At 33.0% G+C, this 14,972-nt stretch overlaps 2 protein-coding genes across 2 annotated transcripts; one reads left to right on the plus strand and one right to left on the minus strand.

Moving 5' to 3' along the window:
* The first annotated feature begins 805 nt into the window (after positions 1 to 805).
* On the plus strand, positions 806 to 5,316 carry LOC110993494 (protein transport protein Sec61 subunit alpha). The gene is made up of 10 exons (XM_022259782.2): positions 806 to 966; positions 1,102 to 1,169; positions 1,404 to 1,469; positions 1,876 to 2,086; positions 2,256 to 2,417; positions 2,691 to 2,786; positions 3,028 to 3,194; positions 3,376 to 3,516; positions 3,896 to 4,144; positions 4,457 to 5,316. Exons 1-10 carry the CDS (start codon positions 960 to 962, stop codon positions 4,718 to 4,720), a joined length of 1,431 nt encoding a protein of 476 aa, XP_022115474.1. The 5' UTR covers positions 806 to 959; the 3' UTR covers positions 4,721 to 5,316.
* A 1,992-nt stretch (positions 5,317 to 7,308) lies between these two features.
* On the minus strand, positions 7,309 to 13,379 carry LOC110993492 (midnolin homolog). Its single transcript, XM_022259780.2, has 5 exons — positions 13,020 to 13,379; positions 12,802 to 12,889; positions 11,300 to 12,672; positions 9,210 to 9,291; positions 7,309 to 8,092 (listed from the first exon to the last, which is right to left on the minus strand). Exons 1-5 carry the CDS (start codon positions 13,217 to 13,219, stop codon positions 7,709 to 7,711), a joined length of 2,127 nt encoding a protein of 708 aa, XP_022115472.2. The 5' UTR covers positions 13,220 to 13,379; the 3' UTR covers positions 7,309 to 7,708.
* Between the last annotated feature and the right edge of the window lie 1,593 nt (positions 13,380 to 14,972).

Raw genomic sequence — 14,972 nt, forward strand, 5'->3', positions numbered from 1 at the left:
TAATTTAGCTTCACGCACATGCTCTGTCTAAATCCCCATGCCAGCGCGTACAGTGGTGCACCTTTTGGATTCACAGAAGTAAGTTGAGATCGTCTGCTAAAAAATGGCATCTAGCAGGGATTCGTTGATATTACTCTACACTACATACCGCTAGCGATCTTTCATACAACTAGCAAATTTATGGTTATCGAAGTTTAAATTCGTTAGTATATTGTTGTCCACGACGTCAAACCCCTTCCTGTAATCAAAGAATGCAATCCAGCGTCCATGATAGGAATCACATCATTAATAATTAAGTTCAGTATGCTTGTACTACGCAAGGGTCTGAAACCATATAATATGTCAGCAATCATGCAATGTTTTAGCGGGAGTCACCCCGGTATATATATATTTTTAACACAGTCCTTTCTATCACTTTTGGGCATCGGAATCATTCTCGTGATTTTCCAACAATCTGCGAAGAAGTAGTTATCCAGGCATAGATCGTGTAAATAAGCAAAGGCTCGGCGAGTTTTAATCAGCAAACTTTTATAATATAAAAGCTGGTATGCTGTTCATTAAAAGCGTTTGAGGCCCCGCATGGGTCACATGCGTTAAAAAAACATATCGGAAAGTGCTATAGAGGAATAAAAAGTAAAAAAATTGAAATAAAATAAATCCACTTTGGTTTATTTTTATTTCAGTTTAGCTTCATTGTGGACTTAGCACCACGCTATTATTACTATTGGTTATCTGTGAAGGTTGACATAAATTACCTGTGGGTGAACTCCAACATCACAAGTCACGTGACATGACGTTGTGGACGTGTCATTTGTAGACGGTTCGCTGGCGGCGTTGCGCAGGTTCATTTTTAGAAAAGTCGAGTTGGGTGTCCTATTATTGGAGAAAAGTTGAATGGTTTTGATCGATTCGATCAGTAATTATTTTAGTTAGGATAGTGAAAACACAATAAATCCAAAATGGGAAGTGAGTATCGTTTTATTTTATAATAATATCGCAAATTAAATACGACACGTATAAGAATTTTTCCCGTCTAATTGCGATATTTTTGTGTTTTATGTGATAAACTGTGATGATTTATGGTTAATAATTGTGTTTCAGTAAAATTCCTTGAAGTTATAAAGCCTTTCTGCAGTATATTACCAGAAATAGCGAAACCCGAGAGAAAGGTAAGTTGGTGATTGATTGAACATTGTAACCGTACTACCTTCTTTTTGATAGAAATTTTAAATCTACAATTCTTATTTGATTATTCCAATGTAATTTTCATCTTGAGTTGAATTGTTACAACATCGTCTAAAGTGATAGTTTGAGTGAAAGTAACCTCCCAGATAAAATTGAAGTAACTGTAACGTCGTTAACCATTGATTAAATTAGATCTAAAGAATAACTAATTATTTCAGATTCAATTCAGGGAAAAAGTATTATGGACAGCAATCACACTATTTATTTTCTTAGTATGTTGCCAGGTAAGCAAAATGTTTAACCTATTTTTCTCTTCCTAAATTAATAATCAGTAGCTTTGTATATTTAATGCCTAAAGCATTGTTAACTTTAAATGTAATTGTAAAGTTAAGATATGGCGATATATATAAAGGCCATGTTTCTAAATTTGATCAAAATAATGAATTCAATTTTTCTTCAATAAAGGTAGTATACTACCTAAACTCTAAACTTACATTTGCATTTGATACTTCTGTTAAATTAAAATTGATATACCTAGCTATATATCTAGGTATTTCTATACCTAGATATTCATAAGTTACACCATATTGCAGTAAATTAGTTTAATTAATTAGCCTAATTTTAGTACTAAACAAATTGAAACTGAAATATATAAAAGTTGTCTTGTATTGAAAGAAATTTTATTTTTAGATACCATTATTTGGTATAATGTCCTCGGACAGTGCAGACCCATTCTATTGGATAAGAGTGATCCTGGCATCTAACAGAGGAACACTTATGGAACTAGGAATCTCACCCATTGTTACATCAGGACTCATCATGCAACTGCTAGCAGGAGCCAAGATTATTGAAGTTGGTGACACACCAAAGGACAGAGCTTTGTTTAATGGAGCTCAGAAATGTAAGAAATCAAATGTAGATCTTTAAGATTGTACTTTACCCAACAGGTGGCAAACATGCAATAGGTTGGCCAGATGTTAAGTGATTTTACCATGGACACTCACAAAATGACAGAAAACTCGTGTCTATAATTTATAGCAAAAAAAAATTAAAAATAATGTTTTTTACAGTGTTTGGTATGGTGATCACAATTGGTCAAGCTATTGTATATGTAATGACTGGAATGTACGGTGAGCCCAGTGAAATTGGAGCTGGAGTCTGTCTGCTCATCATCATTCAACTGTTTGTTGCTGGTCTTATTGTGCTGTTGCTGGATGAACTTCTACAAAAAGGTAATTGTTTTTTATACTATAGAAATTATTACATTTTCAAAAATATCTTTAAATTTATGTTAATTTGAGCCTTCTAGTATTCCTTTTTTCTTCACTAAGATTTTGGTGCTAAATAGTTATCAGTTGATACTTTAGATAAAACAAATACTTTTAGATATATGGCCATAATGAAACACATAAATGCAAAGTTTTTATTATACAAAAAACTTTATATATTTAAATAATTTACTAATATCAAAAAATAAAATAGTATATAAAATAAATTACTTTCAGGATATGGTTTGGGCTCTGGTATATCTTTGTTCATCGCCACCAACATCTGTGAAACCATTGTATGGAAGGCCTTCTCCCCTGCTACTGTTAACACTGGTATGTTTTATTTATGCAGTATTTATTACAAAAGCACTAAGTAACTTATATGTATATGTTTGAATTAGTATTTACTAAGTACTAGGCTTGTTTGGTTCAGATCTCAGATTGTGTTTTCAAGAAACTTGTGTGTGAGTCCTAAAATCTATTGGATCTTTTTTCTTATACAAATTATAAAGAATTTTATTATCTACCATATTGTTTTTAAAGATTTTGAAATATTGCTATTATTGTTCCATAGGTCGTGGCACAGAATTTGAAGGTGCAGTGATAGCATTATTCCATCTGTTGGCAACCCGCCCTGACAAGGTTCGAGCCCTCCGTGAAGCCTTCTACCGACAGAATCTACCTAACCTCATGAATCTACTTGCTACTGTCCTCGTCTTTGCTATAGTCATATACTTCCAGGTATGTATTTTATTTGTGAAAAAATACTATATTTAATCATTTTTTTGAGTTCTGAGCTCGTCTTGGAGTGTATGCTAGATAAATATTAGGTCTGACAGGTTTTGGAAAAATTTTTTTTTGTTTGTTTTTTAAAGACATGTTTAGGTCTTTTTCTTTTATTAATATGCATTTTAAATTTCAGGGCTTCCGTGTAGATCTACCAATAAAGTCGGCTCGTTACCGTGGGCAATATTCGTCATACCCTATTAAGTTGTTCTATACATCGAACATTCCCATCATCCTGCAATCGGCGCTCGTCTCCAACCTTTACGTTATCTCACAGGTAAGTTAACTAAATAAATTCATTTATCTTTGAAAAATAAATTTTAATATAAAACATTTTTTATAGAGGCTTTTATTTTAAGTCAGTGAATTAAAAATATAGTTTTATGAATATTGTTTTTTTTTATTTTTCTTAGGCATCGAAATGTTATATAAATGCGCCTCTATGTTATAAAATAAGGGACCTCTAACTTTTAAATAAAACTTGCTTATCTCCCAAAAAATATTGTTTTCACCTTAATAAACTTTGAATATTTGGTTTACTAACAATAATACAATCCAGTTGTCAGGGTCAATTGACCAATATTGAAAAAGATGAACAGAGAGAGACGGTATCATTGGGGGCAACACTTACAAGTTACCCTTACCCTTGTCCACAGATGTTAGCAGTGAAATTCAGTGGTAACTTCCTCGTGAACCTCCTCGGAGTGTGGGCAGATGTAGGCGGTGGTGGTCCAGCCAGAGCCTACCCAGTGGGAGGCCTCTGCTACTACTTCAGTCCCCCGGAGTCCCTCTCCCACATAGGCCAAGACCCGTTACACGCAGTTCTCTACATGTTCTTCATGTTGGGATCCTGTGCCTTCTTCTCAAAGACATGGATTGATGTTTCCGGATCCTCTGCTAAGGATGTAAGTCGAATCTTATGTCTTAATTTATCTAGATACCATTGATCCAATTTAAAAATACTGTCCTTTGGATACTTTTGTATAGAATTATTTAAGTATGTATATAATTTTATTTGTGAAGAATGTATAGATATAGTATTTTTATCTACCAATAGGCATAGTTTTTTGTATAACAGTCCCAATAATACATAATATACTCAGCTATTCAATATCATCTACTAAAGAAAATAGATTTCTTTTTTTATACAATTTAAATAGTATGTAGTTATTAACATTGCGTGCTATATAGAAATCTCAACTAATATTAAATTTCAGGTCGCCAAGCAATTGAAAGAACAGCAGATGGTAATGCGTGGTCACCGTGACAACTCAATGATACACGAATTAAACCGTTATATTCCAACAGCTGCCGCTTTCGGTGGTCTTTGTATTGGGGCTCTCTCAGTTCTAGCCGATTTCCTCGGCGCCATTGGCTCAGGAACTGGTATACTTCTGGCGGTGACCATCATTTACCAGTACTTCGAGATCTTCGTCAAGGAACAGGCGGAAATGGGCGGCATGAGCACGCTCTTATTCTAAGCTATCCAAGCCGTAACATTCTAGAAAATTCGAGAATACGTGTGCGTAATTCTGGAACGTTTTGAGACTTTTAGAATATGTTTGGTTCTAGAATGTTCCGAATTGGGATAATGCGTTTTCAGTTTTGGGTGCGGATTTTAGTGTTCAGGCGTTTGTACGCACATTATTGGATATTAGAGGTTAAATGACAATTTTTTCTTTTTTATTTTAAAATTTTAGTTTTCTGTATATAGTGATCATAGTGACTCAATCAAATACAATCTTTCCGTATCTGATAACTGAAATGCGTGAAGTTAGTAATATGTTGTAGTGTGGATCGCGTTGTTCACGCGAGTGGCGTGGGTTATGTGCTATTTATATGAAAGAACTTTATAATAAATACTTTAACGAAAATTACGAATTTTTAATTTTGTCCCTTTGATAGTTATCTAGAAAAATCCAATAAGGTAATGTTATAAATTTAAAAAAAATAATGCTTACACAGCATTATTGACTAAAACATTTCTAACACATGTTTGTTTCAATTCGGTGTTTGAATATTGTATTTACTATTAAGATATGAAAAGTACATTTCAATAAAGATAAGTTTATAGAAATTTGTTTTTGATTTTAAAATAAACTGCGGAATAGTTAAGTAATTTTTATTCTCACTATACATGCGAAATACAAGGAAAACAATTTGCGATCTTAACCCGATTAGTCTAGTCAATATATCGTAACAAAATATATAGCTAGTTAGCGGTAACAAACAAAATCCTTATTTACATATTACCATTTATCCGATTACCACAAAATTATTAGGAAACGTTAAAAACCTAAGAATACACGTACATTTATGGCACAACACAAATTCTACACATTAATAGGCACTTTTTTCACTCGGGAGTCAAATATTGCTTTTCGAAATGAATCTCTTGGTCCCAACCAAGACAGGGCGGATAATGTGTAGACGCGAAGCACGGAAGACAATGCATAAATCCTTATAAACAAAAGTCTATGTTTATTAAATAAAATAAGCTTAACCGTAAGGCATTTATGTGATTTTAAACGGCGTATTCTGAAGCTAAATAAAACTATTTCATCCTTAACAAAATATAATTCTGACCTCATTTCCCCGATGAAATTGTATGAGACTATCCGACCGTTATATTTTTGATTCTATTACAATATATTTCTTTTGTCTCAGCTAGGTAAACTGAATGAATTCAAAGCACTCTTAAATTCTTAAATATACAAAGCTTTAATGCTATCTTTATAATTTAGGGTTGATATCAATGTCTTCTGACATGAAATAAGTCAATGGAGTCCAATTGAAAAACACTTGTCCAAAATGAAAACGTCACGTTATTTGTTTAGTAGAATTAAGAACCCACAGACAATCTACAAACCCCTTGACTTTAATAATGTCAGAAGATAGGATGTTGTGTCAAACTAGCTCTCAACTGTGTCAAATATAGCTTTTAACGGAGCTTAAAAAAAACTAAACAAATAAAGTGAGTAAGGAAACATTTATTTTAAACATTTTTGAAATAAACAAACTAAAAATAACAGTGCCAATGTAGAAATTAATAAGACATGGAATTAAAACTAAACAAACCATATAGAAACGCTCCATGCTCTACAGTGACTATAAATTTATACAAAACTTATTCCAAAGTGTACTTTAACAGCATTTGTCTAAAAATAACTAAATAAACAAAATGTCAAAAAATGTGGACCCGATAAAGTAATAAAAAATAACAACAAAAGATACCGTCACGCTAGTATAAGTTTTAAAAGTGCAAAAATCTTTACACCACAACCAAATTATCTAAATCTAACAATAAAACATTATTCCACTGTTAGCGTTGAGGAGCTCTGAAAGGTGATTCCAAATTTAAATCTTCAACTGTATACCGCCTATTTTTTTAAATATAAAAAAAGGGAAGGTAGGTGAGTATGAGGTGAATGACCTCTGATTGTGACCCCAAATCTTCAAACAGTGACCAATTTTTTAAATATGGAATATACGTTCTTTTTATTTTTTTACAGGCCTTTATAAACTTGTACTAGCGAAACATGTCGACCGCACCAGGCAACAATCAGAATCTATACAAATACATGCTAATATTTGCTAATTAACTATTATTTGTACATGCAACACTTAATTTACGCCTACATAACTCATTAAAATATGGTAATTTAGAATATATATTCAACAAGAGTCAATTAAATATATACGCTGTATAGAGATAATTTTAAGCATATTTAATTGACATCTTAGTTGGGTAGCTCACTAAGCAGCGGGTTTTACATTTTTAATAGGTGATATCTATCACAGATTAAAAATTATTCACGGATGTCACTGGACTTCAGAAAGCAGATTGGGCAGTTGTAGACAGTATTGCCATTACAAAATACATAATTAAATACGTCACAACTTCAAAATAAGAATGCCTCAATTCAACTTATTATCCGCAAGCAAAATGCTGTTGGTGCTAATTTGGAACACAACTTAAGAGAACTGTCAAAAGTATGATAAAAGAATTAAATTTAATATACCACAAATTTAATATATAACTTATATTTAAAATATAATATAAATAAAGTTTAGTTATCATATGGTAAATAGGCCCATAGAACTTTGATTGCCATTAATTATTAACCAAAAAAAGTGATTAGAAAACAAGAAAGTTGCTCTACTTAAGAGATTAAACAAAAGAACAACTAGTAATTTAGATATGTTTCATAATTAGCACCATGGTCAATGTTTATATGATTGAAGTTTTGATTTGTTTGCTGACATTAAAGTCCTGTCAAATGTATGTAAAATGATGATTAATAAGTAACTCAATGAATTGAAGAGGTATGCTGATGAAGTATAGCCGTCACTTGTTAAGAGTTCTCGACTGCAATCATATAAATATTGATGCAAATGTTATTCAAAGTGACGAAAAGCAAGATCAAGCAATATAATACTGCTGTGCTGTCTCGGTATAGATTTATTTACTAAGCGATGGTTTCAATCTCTTCCTGTTCCGGAGTTGGTATCGGCTTAGGGGGTTTGTATGGCAGAGTCTTGAGTTTGCGGGCCTCTCTTCTTTGCTTCTTCTGCTGCATTACCAGCCTTAATTGCTCCAATTTGCATTTTGTTTTGGTATTTTCAATCGCTAGAGTTTTGGCCACTGTGCACTTTTGGCATAGTTCGCTTTTGCCTTCGCAGTTGGCACAAACTGGTGGGTTTAAACGGCTACAGTGGCATTCCTTGGCACATGTACAGGACTTTCTTGATGTGGAGGGATGTCCATCACATTGACCGTAAGAACAGGTAGCCTGACTGCAATTTGGGCATTTGTCATCCAGTTGGCCACTACAGCTGTGTTTCAAATCCCTCTGAAATAAGACACTACATTTTAATATATGTTGTGTGATATCTAAAACTTTTAAAATTCTAGCTGTATAATTGGAATATTTTTTACTGACGCAATGAAAGTAATGAAATTCATGGATTTATTTACTGTATAATATCTAGAAAGTAAAATCATATTCTCTCGAATATGATTTTTTTTACTTTTTATTAATAAATTTATTCATACAAATATATTAATTAATTTGTATTTTTAACGTGATTTTTTACAACAATATGAATACAATTTCGCACTTTCAAATTTCCAAGTAAAACTAAAACTTCATAACAAAATGTGGCTAACAATTGCACAATCAGTGTTCTGGTATTAGGATTAAGCGTTCTAAAATAAATGCGTAATTGTGTTGAATTATAATACCGTTTCACACAGAGTTACGTAAATTCGCAAATTCAATGCAGAACGCAAGGATTTCATAACGTAATAAAGTTCAAGGATTCATGCTATTATTTACATTAAACAAACGTTATTATAATTATTTATTAAAATAGACCGCTATCTTAATAAATAATTCAAATGGGAATGTTTGCAGAATAAAATAAATAAATAAATTTCTATTTGGAATAATTAATACACTATACAATAAAATCCTAAAAAATTTGACCGCATCACTGAAATTAATTATAGAAGTTTTTCAGAATGAATTACTAGTGTAAATACAGACACAGGCTAAAATTTAATGAATAGGATGTCAACATATAGATTGGAAATTATTCTGTTCTATAATTTAATTATAAGCCCACTCAGGCAATTCTTTACAAGTACAGAAACAATAAAATTTACGATGTTTTCCATCACCGTTCGAGCAAATGTTAAATGCGCACATAGAATGTCCATTGGTGCTCAGCCGGGGATCGAACCTACGACCTCAGGTATGAGAGTCGCACGTTGAAGCCACTAGGCCAACACAGCTCACATGCTGTCACATGATCATTTTCCATTTAAATTCAGGCGTTTGGCTACAATAGGCATGTAGCAAAGTGATATATGAAGCCCCGAGTAGTAAATGATAATTTAGCCCTTCCAAGTATATTTTTTATTATTGATATTCTAGTTAATTATCGATGAAATTAGATTTAACATACCTGTCCTAAAGGTGGCGTGGCACACAGCAAATCATTCAGAATGTGTATGATGGTGGATATATCTCTCTTTGGTCGGCCGTATCTGGAAAAATTAGAATTATATTAGAATATATATTAAAAAAATATATATATAATATTAAAAATAACCGACGGAAGCCGTAATTTACGGTTTTAACAGCGTGTGATTTGAGGTTTTGCCTACAGCCGTAATACGAATAATATGAAAATTATCTGTGGCCAAATATTTATAGAATATTTGCGTAGAGCAAATGTATGGACTACACATGTCCATAAACCATTTGCTCTTCAGTACACCTCTGTAGAAATTAACAAAACAATAAATATAACCCTGGTATTATAATAATGGATCAATTATTAAAAATTAAATTGAGACGGCTAATGGCGACGTGTGTCTCGCTCGTGTATATATATAAAGTTTCTCATGTAAATAGAATATTTTTTTATACTAAGAAAAAAGTTCTTTAAACATTATTATTAAAAATATCTTGTATAGTACAGTGATATAATAAAGTGTCCTTCATAAGATTGTAAGAGCTTGTGTGAGCATAATTGTTTGGCATTGGCTAATAAAAACAATAGTTTATTTTATTGATATTTTGGCGTTGGCAACAAATTTGCTTAGGAAAGTAAGTTGCAATATCTAAAAAAATTGATTATTACAAAGATAAATTCAACATAACGTTGACATTATTACATGTATCAGAAATGCCATTTCAAGATTTCTAGGAACGCTGATTATCATCATTTTTGTTTAAGATAACAATGTTTTATTGTATTAAATCATGTGACATTTACAACATATTTGTCTTTGTATAAATCTTTATGAATTTTGACCCATAGATCAAACACTAACCTTAACCGTTGTTGACAAAATTCCCTCTTGTCTAGATAGGACATTTTATTTAAAATATGATATGCATCTCTTATAGTTTTGTAAACCTCATTAAAAATGTGTTGAAAATATAAATTAAGAATGCTATGTTGTTGTATTTTTAACAAAATAACTCATGATGATGATGAATTGCTGAATTATTTCTAATGCCTCATAATATTTTTGACTAACACGGCTGTATTGATTATACATTATAAATGTAGCAGACACTGAGCTTAACTAGCGGTTCAATTAACAGCCTAGCCTTTTAACTAAACCGCATAAAAATACATTCAGCCAGAGCGTTTGTTACAATATTTAATAAACTGGCTGGCTAATGCTTAGGCTATTCGTACAATAAAGTTATTATCTGGCAGAAATAAAAACAATGAATCATATGACATAAAACATATTTCTTTTAAAATTAAATTGCTTGAGTTGAAATTCACATTTTTATTGTCACTACACTCTTCCATTGCACTTGTTTGGAAAAATCTTTGGACAACACCATCAAGGTTGTGGTTTGCCGACGCCATATTGACAGTTTGAAGAGTTTCGTTTCGAGAGTGGCAGAAAGTAGAATTAAATTTAAAGTAACAGCCAACATGCTAGGCAAGTAATAAAACGTCGGCAGTCCTAGTCATTTGGCTAGCTGTTTAATCAAAATGCTCAACATCTTTAGGCCGCTAGTTAAATAGAACTGTTTAGTTAAACGGCTAGGCTGTTAATTGAACGGCTAATTAAGCTAGTTGGCTGCGACATTAACATTTAGATAATCATGTAATATTTACAAAATAATTAGTAAGCAATGAAGTTATTAGTGAACTAACACACCTTGTACAATTTGTAGTACAAATGTATATCTAGGTTAAATAGAACAGATTACTAAGGATGGTTCTTACAATAATTAACAAAGTCATCACAATGTAAAGATCAATTCTTGGTAGTAATAAAATCTGTAAACATTGAAAAATCTTTTATGTACTTCGTCAGCATAAACTCTTTATAGTACTGTTAATGTTGCTGAATGTTCATAGAAAGCTAAAAAGGTTAGTTTGTGATGAGTAACAGGGCAAGCCAATTCTACTTTATTTTTTTTTACTTTGTACAGTGGTAGGTATAGTTTAAGATTACTTTAAGTTTACATGGTACATGCTTGCTACAAAACAAAAGCAGCTTAATACATAAATTTTCTTACCTGTCTTGAAGGGCAGGATTCAATGTACCAGAAAATGTTCCAGAATAAATTCCTCGACCATGGTGTTTCATAGACTCAATTACAGCACCCGGACTAATTTTCGACCGCACTGACTGTTCTAATGTCTTGATATCAATTTTTTTTGTCAAAACCTCCTTTGACAGTTTCCGTAGCTTTTGAGTGAGACTCCGGGATGCTTCTTTAAGAGCACTGGTGTCTATAACAGGAATTTCTTCAGTTGATGTGGATGCGATAGGTGTTTGCTTAGAAGTTGAGGGTATTGCATATATATCAGTCTGACTGCCTGTAGCAATCTTTGTCACTGGGGGCTCTGACTTTGAGGTAGACGGTTGTGGAGTGACACTTTCTATTTGTATACTTCTTTTCTTATTGGCCACATGCAAAAATGCCTTCTGCTTATTCTGGCTGATTGGATGCTTAAACTTTGATGTCTTGTGAAGTAAATATTGAAAACGTTTATTTTTCAAAGGCTCATTAATGCTCTGGAATGATGGTAGTGGTCCTGCTGTGGTTTCTTGTGTGCCGTGGCTGGTTGTAGCTAAGTTAGATATCTCACGGTCCATCATTGTTTCATCATGTTCAGTAAATAGGCCTTTGTCAACTGCACTGTTAAATAAATTTTCCATAGGATATTCATCTATTGTATTCTCGGCAAGAAATGAACTTTGCTCTGTAAAATTATCACTATCATCACTCATAGAACTATCCGTGTGTGTTGTAGATGCACATGGCTTGTCACATGAGCTTGTAGAAGGCATATCAATGGAAGATTTATTGGATAATAAGTCTAGCAGGCTGCTTTTTACTGAATTTGCAATTGCCTTAGCATCTCTGTTCTCAGGGGAAGAGTGTATTGGACTAGACACCAGATTTGATAGGGACTTAATAGGTGACTGATCACTTTCCCCAGAGGTTTCTGCTAGATCTGACAAAGTACAATTTGAGGAATTTGCATCATCTTTGTTTGTGTCACTTTTGTCACCATACTTCTCTTCAGCCATAGATCTGTACAAGTCAAAAGCATTTTGCAATAAATCTAAATCCTGTTTTTCAAAACGTAACTCATCTTTGTGTTTGTCTTTACTAGAAGAGGCAGTGTCTGTTTGAGCCTTTTGGGCAGCAGCCTGGGAATTAGTTGCATCCTTGGATTCAGCTTTTGCTTGAGAGGCTTTAGCAGAATTTCTCAAAGAACGACTAGAGTTGAGGGTTGATAACTGTAGCTGTATTAGCATCATATGGTCCCCTAGCCTCATTGTAAGATTCAAGGGTGACCTTCCACTCAAAAAGTCATTCACTTGATTGTCATTTAAAGTTTCTAATGCTTGCATTACTGAGTTCTCTGATCTATGTGTCTGTAAACAAAAGAAATACAATAAAACATCCACTTGAAAATGATAAGTATTATGAATACTTGAATATTATGAAACACGTGATTATCATGGGATACTGAGTAGGCTTGCGAAACTGCGTCACGTACGTACCAAGAGTCCAGTTTCGACGCTCGGCAGCAAAATGACACGCGACCCGTCCAGTAGGCCATTTTCTTCTAAAGTCCCATCAATAAGTTGTCTGCAAAGAGCGAACTAAACATCAATAATCGAGTCAAAGGACGCGAATGCGTCATCGTATCGACGCAACTTATTTCCGTGATACCTATGTTTAACAATAGATGCTTGGCGTCCGACGCCTCCGTTATTACCTTTCGCGATGTAACAAGCATATTCGATCCTTGGACACTTTCAATTTCCTCGAAACGAGTTTTTTCAGGTACTCCACTGAATTTTTACAGTTTACACTAATGGAGAAATTACCACCAGTCGTCGTTTGTATATTCAGCGTTATGTCCGAGGAATGGGTTGAGCCACACCCGAACACTTCTGTTCCTGTTGCACGTTCCATATTATACACATAAATAACACTATTATCTTACTGTATTTCTATTTAGTCAAAGCAGAACTTCACTAGAATTACACAGCTATTTTATTGTAGGAAAAAATTAACAGGGTCACACGCTAGACCCCCAGATTTGATGTGGCCGTCGGTGTGACCAATCTCTATCGTCGATTTCCCGTTATTTTTTTCTATAACAGCTGATGCGAAGCGCTACTCTCACAACATTCCGTTACATGCAGAATTATTTACGAACCGAAAGAAAAACACAAGAAATAACTTTTAAAATGTTATTAATTTGACGCCACATACAAATAAATTGTTTAAAGAATATAAAAATATGCAATCAAGATTTAAAATGTCAATATTAGCAAATTATAGAGTTTTATCCGATTATTGAGAACGAATTAGGATATTTAACTACGTAAGTTGAAATCAAAATTGTCAAATTTTTACAAATCACATATGACGCTTTCATTCCGCGGGCATTTTAAATTAGCTAGATTTTGAAATAACTTTAATTCTTATATGTCTGTATATGACTTAAGACTACCTGAATACGTAACGAGTGAAGTCAGATCATTCTAAAATAACTGAATATTGATAAGATTTGGCATTTCGATTAATAATGTTCTTTCAAGTTTCAAAACTTCTAACAAATTAAGGACAGAGTATATTAAGATATTATAACTATGTTGATATACAACATATACATAAACAACTCACAATTCTCACACTGCTATATTTCAGCAACGCTTTCGCGGGGTTTCTTAGGTCATTAATAATTTTTCTCTGGCTGTTAACTATTTTATTAAATATTTCTCTTACTATCTTAATGGGCGCGATTATCACGAGATTTTATTGAGCCAGGAAACCTCCCGTAGGTACATACAACGGTGTGGCTTTTTAATTATAATATTAGCTGTACAGTAAAAAAAATTACTTGATCAAAATATATCCTGGGAGCTGGGAGCAGCATGTTATAGAAGTTAGCCGTAAATTGTACGGTGCCTCCAGTATCCTTCGACCTTTAAGTAATTTTCTTCCCTTTATCACTAATACCTCACTGGCACTATCTCTTCTCCTGCCATTACTGGATTACGTCGATTCTTGCTCTTCCGATCTAAGCGAGGAATTGCTAAATAAAGGGCACGGCGGATGTCGAATTTCGTATTCTTCCTCGACGTCTGATGATGAAACTCAGCTCTAGGTATTAATCCGAACAACTCCTCTGAACACTCTCCATGGTAAATGCGGTAATGTATCCTTTTTTTAGGTTAGTTTGTTTTTGTTCCTGTTTAGTTTAGATTAGTAGATTTAATAACGATGTGTGATATGTATTTTTGCACTTCTCGCTACCTTATCTAATATAATACATTTTTTGTCACAGTCGTTGTCTGAAAGACATCGCTCTAAAGTGATAAGGCCGCCAATGTCCTTTTCATTTAATTATGTTAATTTTTTTATAATGTTACTGTTATGAAGTTTCTATAAATCAATATTAACTTTAACTCAAATACAAATAAATATAGAATAAATAGTGTTATAAAGTACGTACTCCTTAAGTATGTATAAGACAATATTTTTTACAAACTTCATATCAATGCAAATACAAAAAATAAAAAAAATCCGTCAAATGAATATGTACATAACTCCAATTAAGTGTTGTTAAAGTACTGAACTTTGGGTTAGTTTAAATACAATGCGTAAATACGTTACCAGCTGTACAAGCTTAAATGTGGAGCAAGCTAAATTAGGATCA

Source organism: Pieris rapae, chromosome 19 (assembly GCF_905147795.1).
Source record: "Pieris rapae chromosome 19, ilPieRapa1.1, whole genome shotgun sequence".
In the NCBI taxonomy this organism is placed as follows: Eukaryota; Metazoa; Arthropoda; class Insecta; order Lepidoptera; family Pieridae; genus Pieris; species Pieris rapae.